This window comes from Saccoglossus kowalevskii, chromosome 7 (genome assembly GCF_978046115.1).
Source record: "Saccoglossus kowalevskii chromosome 7, keSacKowa6.1, whole genome shotgun sequence".
NCBI lineage: Eukaryota > Metazoa > Hemichordata > Enteropneusta > Harrimaniidae > Saccoglossus > Saccoglossus kowalevskii.
In genome coordinates this window covers 39,880,352-39,901,200 of record NC_140647.1, presented here as the reverse complement: position 1 = coordinate 39,901,200, position 20,849 = coordinate 39,880,352, and the positions used below count along the sequence as shown (strand labels likewise).

The window sequence follows — 20,849 nt, the reverse complement described above, 5'->3', positions numbered from 1 at the left end:
TCACGAAACAAAATGCACAACCAGTATTAAAGATAAACAGGCAAATTTTGAATAGCATACAATTTGAATATTTTGTGGGCAGTATTAATAGATTCCAGAGACATTTAAAATGAAAAGATGTCAAAATTAATCTTCCAGTCAAATTTCGCAATATAATGAAATTTTGTAAATATATATACATGTATACATGGCATAATCAGAGGCTTACTTCCACAAATACAAAATAAAAACTTCAATGTGTAATTTTTTTTCCCTTTTAATTTCTTCATCAAGCACACTATTACAAAAATATCAACACTAAATACCCCCATTTTGTTTGACATCATGCTTTGAGATAATTTTCACATAATTTTTTTCCAATGAGAATGTAATATTCACTTACATGATAGAAGCTATTGTGTGGTAAAGCTAACTGCATCTGCACAGTTACAAATGTTATAGACATACAAATGAATGAATCGTACATCAAAGCAAATCCATTACCTACGTGACACAATATTAGGTTTATTACAAGTACACAATAACAAAGTCCATTGTCACTATCTGTTATTTAGTGCAAAATGTGATTTTATTCAGAGCCAAGCCTCTCGCATTTCAAACCACCTGTCCTCTTAGCACAACTTGTAGATGTTATGTCTAGATAAAGTATTAAGCTGATAATGTTTTGGTACAACTTCCACACAAACTATTATTGTAATCAGGAATAAACTGCACTAGATAGCACAACATACAGGTCAGTTTGAACTAGAGAAGGTAGCAAACTATGCCAATCCTACCTGTACAATCAATACAGTTTTTCCTTTACAGTAGTAGAAAGTACTGTATGCATAAATTGATCTAGATGATTACAAGTAATATATTGGTATTCAGAGAGTGCTATTGGTGCATACATTTTGTATCAGCTGCACACTATCCAATATAATATCACAAATTAACGTAAATGATTAAGGGGTAAAATAAAAACAGTGAAATCTGCACATGGGGAAATTCACTACCATGTAGAAAAATAAACCATCAGGTAATCTTATTAAAGTTTGTACATTCACAGTTATCTCCAATCATATACTATTGGACATTTTAAATATTAACAAATACACATTCTTCAGGCAACCGGCAACAACCATGAAAAAAAACATTGTTCCCATGAAAACACAAACCTATCATTCTAAAAGAAGTTCATTAACACTTTTTTTACATAAAATTATTATTTGAAAGCAGATTAAGTGACATCAATAAGCACAATTTCATGGGGAAATTAGTTTAAGAAATAAAATTATTCCATATATAATGAACAAGAGTAAAGTAATAAACAATTATGAATTTTCAGTAAAGATACAAGTGATTGTATTGCTATTTCAAGCAATAATCAATACCATGCTGTGAACCTTAAAGTAGCACAACTGATAATCATTACAGAAACAAAAGAAATTGGAGGAATTAAGCTTTCACAATAACAAAAACTGAAGTGAATGCACAATTAAGTACTTGGTCATCCCTACTGAAAGGGAAAATGAAATTTCCTTACATCTGAGGCAGCCAACTTTGCTGATTAAACATCATTTGTACCCCATTTTCTAAGAGAAGACAAATGTAAAGTATTTCCCACCACCACCACACACACTCACTGCAGCCAAACCAGATTGTACCAAAATACCCCAAGCTAAAAGCTTTTCCCTCCAATAATTTTTAATGCACTCTCTTCAAATCTACAATGAGTGCGCTATATTAAATATGGAAATCAAAATTCTCACACACCCTCTCACGATTAGCCTAAGCACACAAAAGTGCGTATGTGATAAAATAATTGTCATTTCAAAAATTACAATTTTGTTTTCCATTAACATTTTACAGCACCATCAGTTGTATATATACTCCTTAATTCCAAACTTTACATCTGGTTGAAAGTGGCATATTTTGTTTTCCAATCCATTTTGTCAGGCTTTTTTCTCTTTGCCAATGCTCTAGCTTTTGCCATATCCAGGTTTCCAAAGTCAAGCGATGATTCTGTTGGTGACTGTATAGCAAGCAAGAAAAAAAAATAGTTATTAAAATAGAATATACAAATAAAAAATATAAACAATGTTGCTATGCATTTTAATATATTCACTGATGAACCTCTAATGATATTTTCAAGTTATGACATGATAGATTCCCTATTGATTCAATAATAAACAGGTTCCATAATAGCAGAAATGTTTCATTTTGACAAGCCATTGAGAATGTCATATTCTCCTGTTGTACTTCAATTTATGACAAACGAAATGTCAGTATTTACATGCTTCTTTTTGATCAAATTGGTCAAAGCATGTTTTCTAAGGTCTATGGTCAAAGCATGTCTGAGAAATGACTTCAGATATGAAAAACCATGAAACAAAATGGCCGCAAGCACACATAATATAAAAGCATCATGTCAAGTTTAAAACAAATCTGTCTAAGCAAGACCAAAAATGTGCATTTTAATGGCTGCCAGAAGACCATATTTGATTGGATTGTCACACAGACCAAATTTCCTTGATATGTTAAAATACATTCACCTGTGTACCAAGTTTGAATCTACCTTAACAGTAAGAATTTTAGATACAAGCATGATTGAGCAAAAATAGATGAAAACTCCAGATCTTATATTGAATTGTAACACAAATTAACTTGTGTTGCTACATACAATGTATGCAAGAACATAATTGTATGTAGACCAAGTTTGGAACCTACTTCGACTGCATGAATTTGAGATACAAGCCAAAATGCGAGAAATATATGAAAATTGCAGATTTTTGCTGTATCAATCTGCATAAACTTAGTAATTGTAATTTCAAGTTATAAGCAAAAATAAGTATTTTTGATGAACAAATTAGCCACCAAGTCAGCCAATTTTGAAAAAAAAAAATCTGAAGCATTAATTTTGTTACCCATATTCTAAGTATGAACAGAATCAACAAACACAACTTGTAGATATCGCGCTACAAATACAAAGTGTAGGCTTTTATGCCATTTTGGGGTCAAATATGGCTGCCAGTTGGCCATTTAGTATCTCAACATATTGGGCATATGTATACTATCATGTATGTTTATGAACTTCTGAGATACTAAGATAGAAAAAGGAATGAAAAAAACCCAATCCATAAGCATATGGATAGTCAGGGCTAAATAAATGCACATGCACAAGTCTCTGAAGATGTATGTGTGAAGTTTGAATGTGATCAGCCCAGACATGTCCAAAATACAGATGGGACACAGATGGACAAACAGAAATCAAACTACAAGTTCCCATTGCCAGACTACCGGTAATAAAAAAACACCCATGTATGACACCATACCATACAAAGTTTGACTGAAATCGCTGTTCAACCCCGCATGTCATTATCATGTAAATTAGATTCTACTTCCTGTGACCCATTAACGCTCAATAAAATGTGTCCATTGACTACAAATCTCAAACTAAATTACATTAATGCCAGTAACCTACAATGTATATTTATACATGGACCAGGTCAGAGCATTCTATGAACAGAACACATCAGCCTGTACACATAATTCAGTTTTTAAATTCACAAATAATTGTCAGGTAATCTATCTAACATGGCATGGCATGGCATGGCATGGCATGGCATGGCATGGCATGGAATGTCAATCAGTACAGAGTTGAGTGATGGCCACCACATGACCTTTACAGCAGGTTTTATCACAACATCAATTGTATATTAGTGCCTTGCTACCCTTCAGATCAGTCACATTTCCTTCAAAATTCCCATCTAAATTGGTAATTAGGTGCCTAAGTTTAAGGTCAGGAGAGAAGTGTAATTTTTTTTCACTACATATTTCCCTTCTGGACATGGGAGCAACATTTGAAAAGCTGTCCTATTTCTATCAATTTTGTCTAACAATGGCAGAATTTCCAAACAATGTTTTAATACATTTACTTCAAAATATCTAGCATTGAAAATGACAATTGGATAGTGATGTTGGAATGTCAGGGTTAGCAATGATCTGCAATATCAGTGTTAATTATTTCAGCAAGTTACTGTAAAACAATGATTAATAATGGAATATAAAAATAAGATTCACTGTGCAGCAGACACAGACATATTCTAAACGAGTAGTCTCATTCAGAACATTCATCTATTTTGAATGTGTGCATCAGATCAAAGTACATGTACTAACAATGAGCAGAAATTTATGATAAGCAACATTAAAATTCCACTATGTTCCAATATACCACGTATAAAAATCACTTTGTTTTAACAGCAACAGGTGGCTGCTAACCTAGTTCATCAACTGAATATTCCCAAAGGCAAGATGATTCAGCTTTTCAATAGAAGCAAGGAAAAGCAGTTGGAATACTTGAGGATCACAACAAAAGTTGCCCATTCACATGAAGCATGAACATTTACTGCCTTTGTTAATGACCACCTGCCTACAGTGACTAATTTTAGGCATAACCTGTGTTATAAAGATTTATGTAACCACCTTTTCAACAATATTTTTGCAGATTGTTAGACACCAGAAGTGTCTGCTCCAAAAAGCATCTTATAGTGACTAGATGGACATGCAAATCTATAACGTCATAGAAAATGACATTAATTTATTCTCATTAGAAACTTGATCTAGAATATTAATTTTAGATATGGTACCATAGAAGAGATGCACAATTACAGACAATGACGCATCAACAAAGTCTGTTATAATAGAATATTTTATTACCATAGCAACTGATGACAATGAAGAACAAATTTATTTTAATTCAATTTTTTTCTCAATTTGGAGCTTTTTGTACTTTTAGGATATTGCTAGAACATAATTTGCATATTTGGGAAATAAATTACAACATTACGAGTATGTGGGTTACCTGAAAATCTTCAGACTTGGTGCAAAACTTGTTGTGCTTGAGCTATTCAGACATTCACTTTGCAGGATGCAATCAGGGATGAATTTAAATGGATACAGGCCAGAAACAGGATCTAAATGTATTTTATTCATAGATGGAAAACACTACACAGTGTCAAGTCATTAATAAAATATTTTTTTGTTTATTTCATCTAAAAATATGAAATAAATATTTCCAGAATACATGTACCAGTATGTACTTTCTTTTGATAAATAATTTAAAAATTGTTTTCTAGGTCTAGTTTGCGGCATTTTACATACAAATAAGCATTGTAAAATGCTGCAAATTAAAAAGCAATATGTTATAGCAAGAACTTTGCCTGGTGTCTGTCAACACATGTCACCAAAACTCCAATCTATTTAAATCAAATCGAAAACATTTCCAGCAACAAAAATGTTTAGAGACCGATGAATTATAAACAATGAAAAATGTTAATTTAATGTTAGAAGAATATTCAGTTTGTTAACATGTTAGCCACTGAGTAAAGACAAAATCAACCAATGAATGCCAGAACTAAATATCAAATTATATAAATAAAATGTGACAGGTATAAAATCCATCATGTGTGATGTCATAGACAAGTACATGGCTTGAACTTCATGGAGACATTGAATTGCATCAAAGTTTGCCTTCATGCTTTTTGAAAAAAACAATGCAATTACTATTTTGCCTAGAATATGGATGGCCTTTCAACTCATTTACGTTCACGTTACAGGATCTCGGCACGCGGCGAAATTTTTAATCATTTGTGTTTGCAGAGGGATTACAGCTGTTGCGTTCATGTATTAGGGCGCCATATAGAACCGACTTGGCTCGTGCCGAAATCACACCACAATTCATCAATCTGTTATTTGGCCCAAACATGGAAAACGATCTGCATATGATGGTAATAATTGCTATAGTGAAATTATATCCATTTGTTGTTATAATATTATGAGTCATCGTGCACATGAACGGCAAATAAGATGCGAAAAACAATTATTTTGTTCACGTCAATGTAGCATTGCAAGAAAATAGTGGCTGCAGCAGCACATAAAAATATGCGTCGCTGACGACATTTTGCATTCATTCCAATCATTACTACAGCATCCGACAATATACATGTACGAGTATATCTGCATTTCCTATCATAGTCATTTCATACTAGTATGAATCAGCATATGTTCTCTTAAATTTACCACCAAGGGCGTGATTTCGGGTCATGACTAGCGTTCAGGCAGCAAATCTTGGCATGTGCCTTGTTTCAGCCCCAAGTATATATCGGGACTGAGTTTTTTTTGGCCCGTGCTCTGTCTTGACCGCTCACACACAAGTTTCGGCTTGTGCCGAGATCTCTAACGTGAATGTCACTACTAAGTTAAAGCTACACATACAATGGACTGGTGAAGGACTAATTCTGCAAATGTCCTATGTCAATACATACATGTATTAGTAAAATGTTGACATTTATTTTTTCTTAGTTTAAACACCAAGTAGGTGAATGTCAGGATTTTTTTCAGGATTATTTTGACGAGTGTTCCACCAAACCAGACAGGATGAGCACCCTTATTGTAACACTGTTTGGAATGACTTCTGTACTGCACTCAAATATTAAATGCTGAATATATTTTGCACAAGTGCCTGTATATTTATACATTACCTCTATTGGTATCAGCGTAGAAAGATAATAACAAACCGGAAAATCAAAACTGTAGCTGAAACATTTAAAATGATAAGCTCATGAACGATGCTGTGGAACTCGCATCGTAGACGACGCTGTGGAACTCGCATCATAGACGACACTGTGGAACTCGCATCATAGACGACGCTGAGGAACTCGCATCATAGACGACGCTGTGGAACTCGCATCATAGACGACGCTGTGGAACTCGCATCATAGACGACGCTGTGGAACTCGCATCATAGACGACGCTGTGGAACTCGCATCATAGACGACGCTGTGGAACTCGCATCATAGACGACGCTGTGGAACTCGCATCATAGTCGACGCTGTGGAACTCGCATCATAGTCGACGCTGTGGAACTCGCATCATAGACGCCGCTGTGGGGACCGCATCGTAGACGCCGCTGTGGAACTCGCATCGTAGACGCCGCTGTGGAACTCACATCATAGACGCCGCTGTGGAACTCACATCACAGACGCCGCTGTGGAACTCGCATCATAGACGCCGCTGTGGAACTCGCATCATAGACGACGCGGTAGAACTCGCATCATAGACGACGCTGTGGAACTCTCATCATAGACGACGCTGTGGAACTCGCATCATAGACGACGCTGTGGAACTCGCATCATAGACGACGCTGTGGGAACCGCATTGTAGACGCTGTGGGAACCGCATTGTAGACGCTGTGGGAACCGCATCGTAGACGACGCTGTGGAACTCGCATCGTATACGACGCTGTGGGAACCGCATCGTAGACGACGCTGTGGAACTCGCATCGTATACGACGCTGTGGAACTCGCATCGTATACGACGCTGTGGAACTCGCATCGTATACGACGCTGTGGAACTCGCATCGTATACGACCCTGTGGAACTCGCATCGTATACGACCCTGTGGAACTCGCATCATATACCACGCTGTGGGACTCATCATAGACGACGCTGTGGAACTCGCATCATAGACGACGCTGTGGAACTCGCATCATAGACGCCGCTGTGGAACTCGCATCATAGACGCCGCTGTGGAACTCGCATCATAGACGCCGCTGTGGAACTCGCATCATAGACGCCGCTGTGGAACTCGCATCATAGACGCCGCTGTGGAACTCGCATCATAGACGACGCGGTAGAACTCGCATCATAGACGACGCTGTGGAACTCTCATCATAGACGACGCTGTGGAACTCGCATCATAGACGACGCTGTGGAACTCGCATCATAGACGACGCTGTGGGAACCGCATTGTAGACGCTGTGGGAACCGCATTGTAGACGCTGTGGAACTCGCATCATAGACGCTGTGGGAACCGCATCGTAGACGACGCTGTGGAACTCGCATCGTATACGACGCTGTGGAACTCGCATCGTATACGACGCTGTGGAACTCGCATCGTATACGACCCTGTGGAACTCGCATCATATACCACGCTGTGGAACTCGCATCATAGACGACGCTGTGGAACTCGCATCATAGACAACGCTGTGGAACTCGCATCATAGACGACGCTGTGGAACTCGCATCATAGACGACGCTGTGGAACTCGCATCATAGACGACGCTGTGGAACTCGCATCATAGACGCCGCTGTGGAACTCGCATCATAGACGCCGCTGTGGAACTCGCATCATAGACGCCGCTGTGGAACTCGCATCATAGACGCCGCTGTGGAACTCGCATCATAGACGCCGCTGTGGAACTCGCATCATAGACGCCGCTGTGGAACTCGCATCATAGACGCCGCTGTGGAACTCGCATCATAGACGCCGCTGTGGAACTCGCATCATAGACGACGCGGTAGAACTCGCATCATAGACGACGCTGTGGAACTCTCATCATAGACGCCGCTGTGGAACTCGCATCATAGACGCCGCTGTGGAACTCGCATCATAGACGACGCTGTGGAACTCGCATCATAGACGACGCTGTGGAACTCGCATCATAGACGACGCTGTGGAACTCGCATCATAGACGACGCTGTGGAACTCGCATCATAGACGACGCTGTGGAACTCGCATCATAGACGACGCTGTGGAACTCGCATCATAGACGACGCTGTGGAACTCGCATCATAGACGACGCTGTGGAACTCGCATCATAGACGACGCTGTGGAACTCGCATCATAGACGCCGCTGTGGAACTCGCATCATAGACGACGCTGTGGGAACCGCATTGTAGACGACGCTGTGGAACTGGCATCATAGACGACGCTGTGGAACTCGCATCATAGACGACGCTGTGGAACTCGCATCATAGACGACGCTGTGGGAACCGCATTGTAGACGACGCTGTGGAACTGGCATCATAGACGCTGTGGGAACCGCATCGTAGACGACGCTGTGGAACTCGCATCGTAGACGACGCTGTGGAACTCGCATCATAGACGACGCTGTGGAACTCGCATCATAGACGACGCTGTGGAACTCGCATCATAGACGACGCTGTGGAACTCGCATCATAGACGACGCTGTGGAACTCGCATCATAGACGACGCTGTGGAACTCGCATCATAGACGACGCTATTTTTAACAAAATCTGGCACTTCTTCACCCATGATAGTTTCTTGGTAGTCAGCATGGTGTAGAATCATCAACTTACAAATGACATGCAACAATTTATTCTTATTTACAAATTCTGTCATGATTTTAACAAGCTCATTTTTAACATCATCCATCTTTCAATAATGTTTGATGTTTTATCTTGTATACAATATATTTCATATTTTGAAACAATGAATTGAGTGAGAGATTGATTGAATCGTTGGTAGCATACATGTAAATGTACTCGTGAATATCAGCTTTCAAATGAGGTATGATACAAGATGATTGGAGATGTCTTAGTATTGCCCGGTCAAATACAGATGCGTCAAATGCTGCCCTTTTCTGTTAGGAACTGGTTGATGACAGGATCTTTCCATAGGGAGCTTGTGGTGAAAAAGCTAAATGTATGACATGGGCCAATGAAATTTACCTGGTTTATTTAACTATGACCTGGCCATTCAAATTCCACGGTTGGTGTAATAAGATCCCCTGGATTCGAGGCTCAACTAGATTTAATTTGACAACATAACTTTAAAGCCCTACTTTGTCTGGTTTAGCCTGATAACAAATCTCCTTACCATTATGTTTGCTATAAAAGTGGGTTAAATATTGACTTAAATGGTGGTCCCATCAGGCAGAGAGCACTCAAAACATGCCAAGAAGTCAGAATTATTTAGCAGGAACAGTATTTCATATCAAATAATCCAAATCGTTCTATTTTTACATTATAATGTGTGTCATATGAACATCTGTGACAGCTGCTGTATTTGTTAAGTAAATCCACTCCGTAATCTAGAGTCTAGAACCAAAAAATATTGATATCTGAATATTAATCTTATAGAACCAAACTTTTCCTATATATACATGTACACAAGAAATAATTCATTATGTTTTTAATAAAATCTGAATAAAAATGAGTTGAATAATATAACAGCTTGTGCATGATGGTTACGCCTAGTCTTCAGGCAAGTGATACATGAGACCATGCATTACTATAGCTTATATCAGTCCAATGATCTGCACATACATGTACAATTGTTTATTTTGGACACTATATTAGTCAAACATCTAGTTACAAAATGACTACGCCCATATTTCAGAAACCAGGCCCACTTTTGTAACTCAATGTCCAATTAACAAAACTTTGGGTTATGGCAAAATATATTTTTATTTTTGTTGAACATCCACATTAAACAAAACAAAAAAGTCCATACCCAAAAAATGGGGGCGATGTTTGTAAGCATTTTGCAATTTAAACTGTAAATCAATAGGTTGAGGTTGTTTCTTTTACTTGTACAACAACAGCTGATAGCCTGGCCACCTACAAACTCATTACAGATTAGAATCTATACATGTGTAACTCATTGTTGAATGTATTGGGAAAGGCCATGTTTAATACTGCTAAAATGAGTCAACTTTTGATACCATTCAAGTCAAATTACAACCTTTGTAACAAAGTTTACCATTCTCGGTACCAAATTGTCAGTGTGGAATGTACAAGTGGTTAGAGAGACCAGGTACTAAATACATATAATGTCAAAGTCCCATAGTGAAGGTATTTGTATTTGTCCACTAGTGACTACCCTAGATGTGATCTCTGACCCCTAAAGATAGGTGTAATAAATCACTGTTTATATGCACAATGTACCTTTCTACTCCAAAACAGTAATAACTTACTACCTTTAGTAAAGTCAATAAACTTACAATGTACTTGAAACATGCGGTACCTGTTATATTAAATTTTGTTGACACTTCCTTGTCATAGTAACCAACAGAGTTGCCAATAAATTGGGGTGGTCAATCCAACAGAAGAAGACACTCATTTTTTTTTTATTTCAGAAAAAGAAACTTTCAAGTCAATTATTTGAGGCAGATTATTGAAATGTAACAGTATAGTGCATGACAGAAATAGAATCCTGTTACTGAATGGTATTAAAATATAAGATGTGATGATACAAATATTGTTGCCAGATTAACTGTTTCAAAGTTTTTCACATAAACAGGTGCAAGAAGACAAGATGTTCTATCACATGTAGGTCATATAAACTAGCTGATGTTAGTCGGTTGATGATCTGATGTTGATTAGCCAAGAATGAATACACAGTACATAGCACAGCTTGTATGTGGGGAATGATCAACCAATAATATTTGTAGCTGAGTGAAATTAAAGTCCAAAATGTCAGAAAATGGTCAAAAGTTGCTTTTTTTACGCTGGTTTCTATGGCAAGAATATTTCTTTATATTTACAAATTTTGTTTTTAGGCAGAAGTTGACATTACACACAGTGATTTATTACTACCTTCATAATTTATATTATCTAACCATACAAGCAACAATCAGTAGATTTGGGTGGGGCTCATAGTAATTTATTACTATCAAAATACCTTCATTATTTACATTATCTAACCATACAAGCCACTACAAGTAGATTTGGGTAGAGCACATAGTAATTTATTACTATCAAAGTACATTTCTTAGTTACACATATCTAAACCATTCAAGACCCTAGTGGATTTGATCTACAATATCCTGGAAGATTTAGGTGGCACAAAAAAATATTTAGGTATATGTATGGCTTTTGACATTGTACGACTGTCATGCATACAGCAAAATCTTGTACAAAATGATATCTGTAAACACATACATAAAGTATAGCTTCTATTTGTGCACAGTAGTCTACTCTTCACTCTAGTCTAGTCAAAACGCTAGAAATCATCAGCACAAGCTTTAGTATTATTTGTACAGGGTAATTAGAGAAGCAATCAGTGTGTTGAAAGCTCACAGCATTTGAAAAAAATATATACCCTTGGTATATTTATTTTCAGCAAGTATAACTAAATCATGCAATTTACTTTAATATCCAGTGGAATGATCAAAGTTGTTAGAATACAAGTTTATTTAAAGAAATCAAGGTAATTTAGTTCAACTCTTTCAAAACATAACACTACGCGCAGTATAAATCTACATTTGTATGTAGTTATACCTACCTAGGTACATATTTAGTTGTTTTTTGTTTTTGTACATTGTTAAAATTATAAAACAAGCAGCCTGTCGGCTGAGATACAATGTAGCTCCGCTGTTAGCAATGCACATGGCAATTAAAGAACAGAAGATATCATTAGAAAATGAACAAATCTGAGAGAGGTCCACATGTAGTACCTATATGTATAATATATCAAAGCAATTGGACTTGCGGTTTTCAACAAGAAGTCGAAAATATCACTTTTTACCAAAAATTCCAAAAATATTCATCAAAATTAGAGAATTAAAGATATCATCATGAAATGAACAAATCTGAGAGAGGTCCACATGTAGTACCTATATATGTAATATCAAAGCAATTGAACTTGAGGTTTTTAACAAGAAGTCGAAAATATCACTTTTTACCAAAAATGACAACAATATTCACCAAAATTAGAAAATTAAAGATATCATTACAAAATGATCAAATCTGAGAGAGGTCCACATGAAGTACCTATATATGTAATATCAAAACAATTGGACTTGCAGTTTTTAACAAGAAGTCGAAAATATCACTTTTTACCAAAAATTAAAAAAATATTCACCAAAATTAGAGAATTGAAGGTATCATTGTGAAATGAACAAATCTGAGAGAGGTCCACATGTAGTACCTATATATGTAATATTGTCACACTCAACGTAATATTACCGTAATTGGTATAGTACAGGTGTGATGGTTCAAATACCAAAATGGCAACAGTAACAGAAAGACTTCCCTGGCGGCGATGATAAAATACGAACACTGAGCCAACAGATGAGGTTTCAACTGGTACTGGTATTATTATACTCTGCAAACATCAAGTACAATAACGCGGTAAAACTCCACTACTCCAATAACTAGATACTTAAACTCAAATACAATTCAATGAGATCTCCGATCTGACCTCAGTGCTGAACAACTCCCCTATACCACTGTCTATAAATAGACCATTACATCAGCATACATAATGAGTCTGGAACTTACTATAAATTTCTAGAATGTTCCATTACCTTCTATTGCCTCCTACAGTGTTATATTACATATTCAACCAGTTTCTAAAAAAATCTAGAATATTCCACCCAGACACAGCATGGCTCTAGAACATTCTCGGTAACACGAAAGTGGTAAACAAGTCGTATGCGACAAATATCAAAGCAATTGGACTTGCGGTTTTCAACAAGAAGTCGAAAATATCACTTTTTACCAAAAATGACAAAAATATTCACCAAAATTAGAGAATTAAAGCTATCATCATGAAATGAACAAATCTAAGAGAGGTCTACCCAAGGTACATATACACCAAGTATCAAAGCATTCAGGCTTGTAGTTTTCAAGAAGTCGAAAAAGTAAAACATTGACACGGACGACGGAGACGGACAATCACTCGTATGATAAGCTCCGCTCGACAAAGTCGACAGCGGAGCTAAAAACCGACAATGGGACAGGCTTTTTAAAAATGACACCAAGGAATGTTACATGTCCTACTGGGGGCACCTATTCACTAATGGGTCACATAGAATGAAGCTAGTTCTTTGTGTCAATGCATGCTTGACCTCATGTGAATGCTGTTCCCACAACAAAGATTCAATTCATACATGCATCGTCAATGTTCTCATAACAGAGACTGATACTTTTAACCAGTACATAGACATAATAGACATAATCAATGTGCAAAAAAATAACATGATTAAAAACTGCTAACAACTTATGGAAATGAGCCCCTTACTACATTCCAGGCATAGTTTCAATCTTTTCAATAGACAATGTGCCAATTAATTCAGACCAATTGGATTGCTTACCCGTTTGCATTCACCTTATGACACCTCTCCCCCTCCCCCCCCCCCCTTAAAAATTAAGAAAAACATCTATGGCTAGCACTGCGAAACATCTTTATATACATTTCTTATGAGGTCTAATTTTTTAGCAGATTTTCACAATTTATTGGCTTCTAAAAATTATGCTGTATTTAGTTTACCAACGTACACCTCAGATTTTCTAGACCACTGGTTTGATTCTAACTTAAGCATTAAAAAATGAAAACAAACCATTGAACTGATGGTATTTTTTTAAATTAGTAATTTTGAACCAAATGCATTTTCAACATAGGCTGAAGGTCAGCACCACACTTATATAGGTTTATTTTGTAAAAGGTAACAAAAATGGGCTTGGTCTCTCAAACAGATTGAATATCACATAGGGAAGTATTTTGTTTAAATGTAAAGTTTAACCAAGGCTTTAATGAGACACAAGACACAGTGACTGTTCCAGTAAAGGTTTGGTGTTTTATTAATCCCTCGATACAACACACTTCTGAAACCTGGGTGGGGTTCATTCATCACCTTTTGTGAAATTGAAATTAGAATGTAAAACAATGAGATTGACATCAATAATTTCATTACATACAGTGGAACAATGAAACCACCCACACCTGATAATACAATGTTCAGTAGTGATCCTTCTAAAACCACTGTCATAAAACAGACCTGTCCTATGACCTGACTAAATACTAACCACTGTCATAAAACAGACCTGTCCTATAACCTTACAATTTAAACTGATTGCCTTTATAATCTCTCGTAAATATTATATTCATTCAGTAGGCCAAAAGTAATTTGTTTGATAAAATTACTATAACTCTAGGCAAGTGTCACTGTACACCGGTATGATGCAGCAATGCCTACATTTTAAAACTTAAAAGTGAAGGCTTTATCTCTGGACAAATAGCAATTCCCATTGCATTGAGTATTATAGAGACACAAATCTTATGAAGGCGGGGAAAGATATTAGGCCAAGTAGAGGTGGTAGAGAACATCAAGAAAGGGAAGCATGGGTTTACATGTAAATTTACATACGGTAGTCTAGCAGGAATCTAATAAACACTTCTCAAAAACTACTCGGCTGTTTTTACACATAAGGAAGTTGGCGACAAAAAAGACCCAACAATATGCATGCAAAAAAACTAGATGTATTTTAATGGTTGTGTTGATCAAATAATATACTGAATTCTGTGGCACTAATCCTATCGCAGTAAAAAGTATATAACAGATTGATTGGAAACAAAAATAGAGTTGAAGGTCTGATAAAATTATCTAGAATACGTCTACTATAGTTATTTTACAAGTTCACATGCATTAAATTTAGTAGATTTAAAACCAGTGAATAATTAGTGAGTTTATACATGTAGTAATTGATCTTTAAACTTTACATAAGGCATGTCCCATCCTGTCCAGGTTCACCAAGGTTAGATTTGTCAAAGAATTATGATAAAGTTAACACTTTAGTAAATCATGATTAAAATTAATTTCAAACAGTTCCCGTCAGTTCAATAGTAAAGCCATTTTCAATCAGATTATAAAACAAATGACATCATATATAATGTTGTATAAAGTTTGATTACAATCAGTTAATGTTAGAGACATGGCTTTATTATTTGCATTCAGTCATTCAATATAATCTGAAAAAATTTATGGTCCCTTTATATACATGTTCAGTGCAGATGGAAAATAGCTGCCCATGTATAACTGAGATATGGATCTGCCATGTATAAAGATTGAACGCAATTGATGTCAGATGTCAGGATCTATAGGATAAGTACATGTAACTGTGCTTTTGCAGTTTTTACCATGAAATGATTTATTTTCTCCAGGCACAGTTACACATTAAACTCTATATGTTTTGTATGATAATACAGTGTGTTCATGCGTTAGTTATGCACTGGGATTAGAAGTTGCCCACATGCAAATGTGAATTCAGAAAACCACAATTCTTAGTGGAAACTGCAGCTGTCGCATACAACAGAACATTTAGTTGACACAGTTTGGATTGTTCAACATGACCTAATTCTCAATGGTTCCCATCAGAGAGTAGCATTGTGACAATCGTACTCGACGACACAAGATTAGTTTCACTGGAAATGACAACAAACAGCAAGTATAATATCTGGAGTCTGAAAAAAATACTTATGCATAGCTTACCTTTGGTTGTTGAGGTTGAGGCGCTTCTCTTTTAGGCTCTTCTTTATTCTGCACCTTGACTGGTTCTGGTGCCAGTACTGCTTTTGGTGTAGGTTCAGGCTCTGGTTCTTTGGGTGGTTCTGGTTCAGGTTCTTTGGGTGGTTCTGGTTCAGGTTCTTTGGGTGGTTCTGGTTCTCTGGCCGGTTCTGGCTCTGGTTCTTTGAGTGGATCAGGTTCTCTGGCTGGTTCTGGCTCTGGTTCTTTGGGTGGTTCTGGTTCTCTGGGTGGTTCTGGTGTCTCTTCAACTATATTCCTGATAGGCTCTGGCTCTGGCACTGCAGTTACTTCTACTACTACTGGTTCTGGCACAGAAACTGGCTCTGGTTCTCTTGGTGATTCTATCTCTGGTTCTGGTGTATTATTAATGTGAACTTCCGAAGTGATTGGTAATTCTTCAGCTTCTGGGGGCACTGATTCAACTACCTCTATTTCTTCTTTCCTCACTTCTCCGTTAATTTCTGCTGTAACAGTTGTGGTCTGTATAATTTCTTCAGCTTCTACTGTGCCATTCTGTTTTGCATTACTAGTGATTACCATATCTGGCTTTACAGTTATTCCTTTTTTTTTGTAGTATTCATCTGCTGTTCTGTCAACAACTAGAAGTGTAGTTTCATTGCCACCAGCTCTTATTCTGGCAACAACTTGAGAGTGATTTTCCCTTTCAATGTTTGTGTTATTTACTTCAATAACACGATCTCCAGGTTTGAGGCCTGCCTCTTCAGCTGGTGAATCTAACAAAAGAATTATAAAAATTATATTAGAAACCACAGTAATATGTACAGCATACTCCCCAGGTAAATTCCCAAGCATGGCAACTAAAATCTTCAAACTGTATTAGTTTCTGAATCGGTAAAATGAAGAAAATGGTTACATGAAATTTTATACAATAAAAGATGAGATGAGATGAGATGCTTCTTGGCGATGAAGCAAAATAACCAATCCACCCACTCAAAAGACGACAAGCATGTAATTGTTGCCATGGTAATACATTCGCATGTGACAAGGTCTTTCAGAAAAGGCCTTGGAGCTCCATCAATAGTTCAGTTGTACATATATATGATAAAATACAATGTAAATAAGACAAATTTCAATATAATTGTTATTGTCAGAAATGATGCAAGTATATATTGAAATGCACCATTTACCATATCCTGCAGTAACAAATTATTTAGAATACAACTCTGCAAAGTCTGGTGAATCATATCACAATTGATACATGTGACAAATTTATAAAACATATTCAAATGTTACAGATGTTGTCAGATAGACATAAGCAAGGATTGAATGACAAACAAGGCATACATACATGTATATATTGAAATAATGATGATTTTACTTGTTATGTGGGTTTTAGGAAGTACGTACAATTATATTGATGTAAAAGAAATGTGAAAGGCATTGACAACCAGTGTTATCAGACAATCACTCATCAATGTAGTAATTGAGACAGTCATACAAAACTATTCTGTCCCAATTACAATGGAGAGTATCGTCAAATGTTTAATATCAAAACAGAGTTGTTCATACTACATCTGGTATTTCCTTACACTTTTGTGAGTCAATTTGTCTCTGAATAACACCCCCCCCCCTCCCACTCCCATCCGGAGAAAAAAAATAAACCATGGGAAAATGTCTTATTTCAGACATGGTTGGTACAAAAAAATGTATACAATGCTTGTTGACAAATTACTTGCAATTTATTTACCAAAGAATACATATCAAGATTAAACTAAAAGATGAAAACAAATATTGCTTCTTTCATCATAAAAGAAACTTAATGAAGGGCTCTGGGTGTGGTTAACAAATAGAACACATTTCCTGTGTTATCATCCACTAAGAATTTCTTTTCAAGCTCCAAACTGTATGAAATATTACTCATTGAGTTACAATTCACAATATTTACATGCCAAGAATTGAAAATAATATGTAATTAAAAAACTGAACAGACTGAATTATTCTCAATACATTTGAGAATCAACTCTAAAATAAATAATTACATGTATGTTAACAATGTATCCCTGAATCCATAAATATAGTGATGGCATTAAATATAACTAATTTCCTAATGACAATTGGGTAACTTTACAGGAACCATGTTCATATATGATGACCAGAATGCTCTCTGATGTCTTAAAATATGTGCTCACAAATTGTGATCACTGTTTTAGCCTTGAAATGGATAAACAGGATATCACATTTGTGACAATATCAGATTTATTAAACTTGTGTAGTGATTTTAATTTGCCCTGAGCCTTTGGAAAAAAAAATTTACAACACAAATTTAACAAGCCATGCATGGCACAGTCCCTGTCAGTTATCAAATTTAAGATATATAGTTTTGTTTATAGTAATATAGCTGGAATATAACCATGTCAGGAATATGATTTTTTTAACATTACAATGATTGACATTTGTATCTGATCTTCAAACAAGTACTTGTCCATATTTGGAAATATTGCTCTAGAACAGCATTCAAAATCAGCCATTTTGAATACATGTATATATATATAACATGATGTATAATGAATATATAAAATTTAAATATAATAAGTCAAAGCATTTAAGAGATATGGCTCTAGAAGCCCAATCATTAAAACAAAATGGCCACCAGTCAGCCATTTTGAATCCAATCTGAAAAATAAGTTTGAACAAAATCCACCCATAAATGCTTGATATTTGATGATTTTTTAGCACAAAAATGACCACCATTCAGTCATTTTGAATCATTTTGAACCAATATATCTGTTTATCTATGACATGATGTATAATGAATATTTAAAATTTGAAAATATTATCAGTCAAAACAAGTCGGAGATATGGGTCTAGAAGCCCATTCATTAAAACAAAATGGCAGTCAGACAGCCATTTTGAATCCGATCTGAAAAATAAATAATGTGCATCAGGAACCTTTAATGTCTAATATATGTACCAAGTTTGAACGAAATCCATCCAGAAATGGCAGAAATGCTTGATATTTGATGATTGTTTAGCACAAAAATGGCCAACATTTGGCCATTTTGAATAGGATCGTCAAACCAATATATCTGTTTATCTATGACGTGATGTATAATGAACATTTAAACATAAATATTTGAAAATAATCAGTGAAAGCAAGTCAGAGATATGGCACAAGAACCATTCATTAATACAAAATGGCCGCCAGTCGGCCATTTTGAATCTTATCTGAAAAACAAAATTATTTGCATCAAGGTCCCATAATGCCTAATGTATATACCAAGTTTGAACATAATCCATCTGTAAACAGCTGAGAAATGGTTGATTTTTAGGATTTTTTAGCACAAAAATGGCCGCCATTCGGTCATCTTGAATCAGATCGTAAAACAAAGCGATGTGCACTAAGGTCCTATAATGTCTAATGCATATACCAAGTTTGAACATAATCCATCTGTAAACAGCCGAGAAATGCTTGATTTTGATGATTTTTAGCACAAAAATGGCCGCCATTCGGCCATCTTGAATCAGATTGTGAAACAAATTGACGTGCATATGTATAATATCATGTATGATGTATGTGTGAAGTTTGATCGTGATTGGTCCAGGCATTTCTAAGATACAGGTCCAGACGCACGCACACACGGAGGTCAAAACATAAGTCCCCGTTTTCAGGGACTAATAAATCTGATATTGCAGGGTAAAACAAGAGATATATTTTATGTACCTACAGCGGTTTACCAGTATTCTCCCAGGCATTGAGCAAGGCTGTTTTACAATACCAATACCTGTTGTTCTCCATAATTGTCAATATGTAAATTACGTTACATTGTTATGCAAACGAACCGCAATGCCATTTGTGGAGGGGGCAAATCATCAGGTTCATAGCATGGATGTCGGTCAAAATGTGGGTCAAATTCGGACATGCATATTTATAATTTGTTGCCATGTTGGTACAATTATCTGTGTGGACCGCGTACTGCACACACATGAACACACTTCCCGGGTACACCGACTGTCGGTGAAGCGGCAAAACCGACGTCACTTTAATACAACAGATACTCACCCTTATCAACTGCACGGATGAACTGTCCATGGTGCCCCTTTTCGCCGTGTAAGTTGAACCCGTAGCCCTTATCTCCCCGAACTAGATGGCACAGTCGGGGGATAGGAATGTCGCCGTCTGAACTCATTTTGGGGAAAAAACAAATCTAACCTAAGTTTTAGCACACAATTAGGAAACTTCTACGATAAACGATATTACTGTCCGAGACCTTGTTACATTACACGTGAATCTTTAAATTGCGTTGGTCTCTCCGTTAAATTTAAATCTGCCAAATGTCGAGTAGAACACAGCATACACAACGTCGTCAAAAGGTGTGCCAAGATGGCGATTGCATCGAATATATATCACGTGACTTAGACTGTTTCAAGAGCCCCGGGATACGCCCACCGTAATTAGTGCCGGAATTGGTGGCGCAGTTTACCGTGTTCGACAATACTGAAAACAACTGCGTAAATATTTCTTGCATCAATACATCAGCGTACGTTATTGTAAATCCCTCTCAACTCCCGCCTTATTTTATTTTAGACTATACAATGCTTTTCATAGTTTCCAAGTAAAAGTGATATCGCGTATTGAGGTCCACGTAAACAAACAATGTAGTCTACACCATATTGAACAGGTTGTGGCGCGGCGACTATTGGAAATTATGGGGTGACTGGAAGCATGTGACCAGTGCATTTTTTTCACGGAGCCTTATATGACATTTTTATTCTTCGTGAAGTGCTAACATTTTCC

At 36.5% G+C, this 20,849-nt stretch overlaps 1 protein-coding gene across 1 annotated transcript; it reads right to left on the bottom strand.

The window, feature by feature from the left end:
* Nucleotides 1-1,668: 1,668 nt before the first annotated feature.
* On the bottom strand, nt 1,669-20,447 carry LOC100378916 (uncharacterized). The gene is made up of 3 exons (XM_085501556.1): nt 20,115-20,447; nt 16,058-16,827; nt 1,669-2,014 (listed from the first exon to the last, which is right to left on the bottom strand). Exons 1-3 carry the CDS (start codon nt 20,239-20,241, stop codon nt 1,889-1,891), a joined length of 1,023 nt encoding a protein of 340 aa, XP_085357682.1. The 5' UTR covers nt 20,242-20,447; the 3' UTR covers nt 1,669-1,888.
* Nucleotides 20,448-20,849: the final 402 nt, after the last annotated feature.

What these genes read in the sequence shown, in the direction of transcription:
- LOC100378916 (XM_085501556.1), bottom strand. Translation starts at nt 20,241, where the DNA reads ATGAGTTCAGACGGCGACATTCCTATCCCCCGACTGTGCCATCTAGTT. An exon ending in CATCCGTGCAGTTGATAAGG is followed by an intron (nt 16,828 to 20,114) that starts GTGAGTATCTGT and finishes TTCTTTTGTTAG; the next exon opens with ATTCACCAGCTGAAGAGGCA. An exon ending in CTCAACCTCAACAACCAAAG is followed by an intron (nt 2,015 to 16,057) that starts GTAAGCTATGCA and finishes CTTGCTATACAG; the next exon opens with TCACCAACAGAATCATCGCT.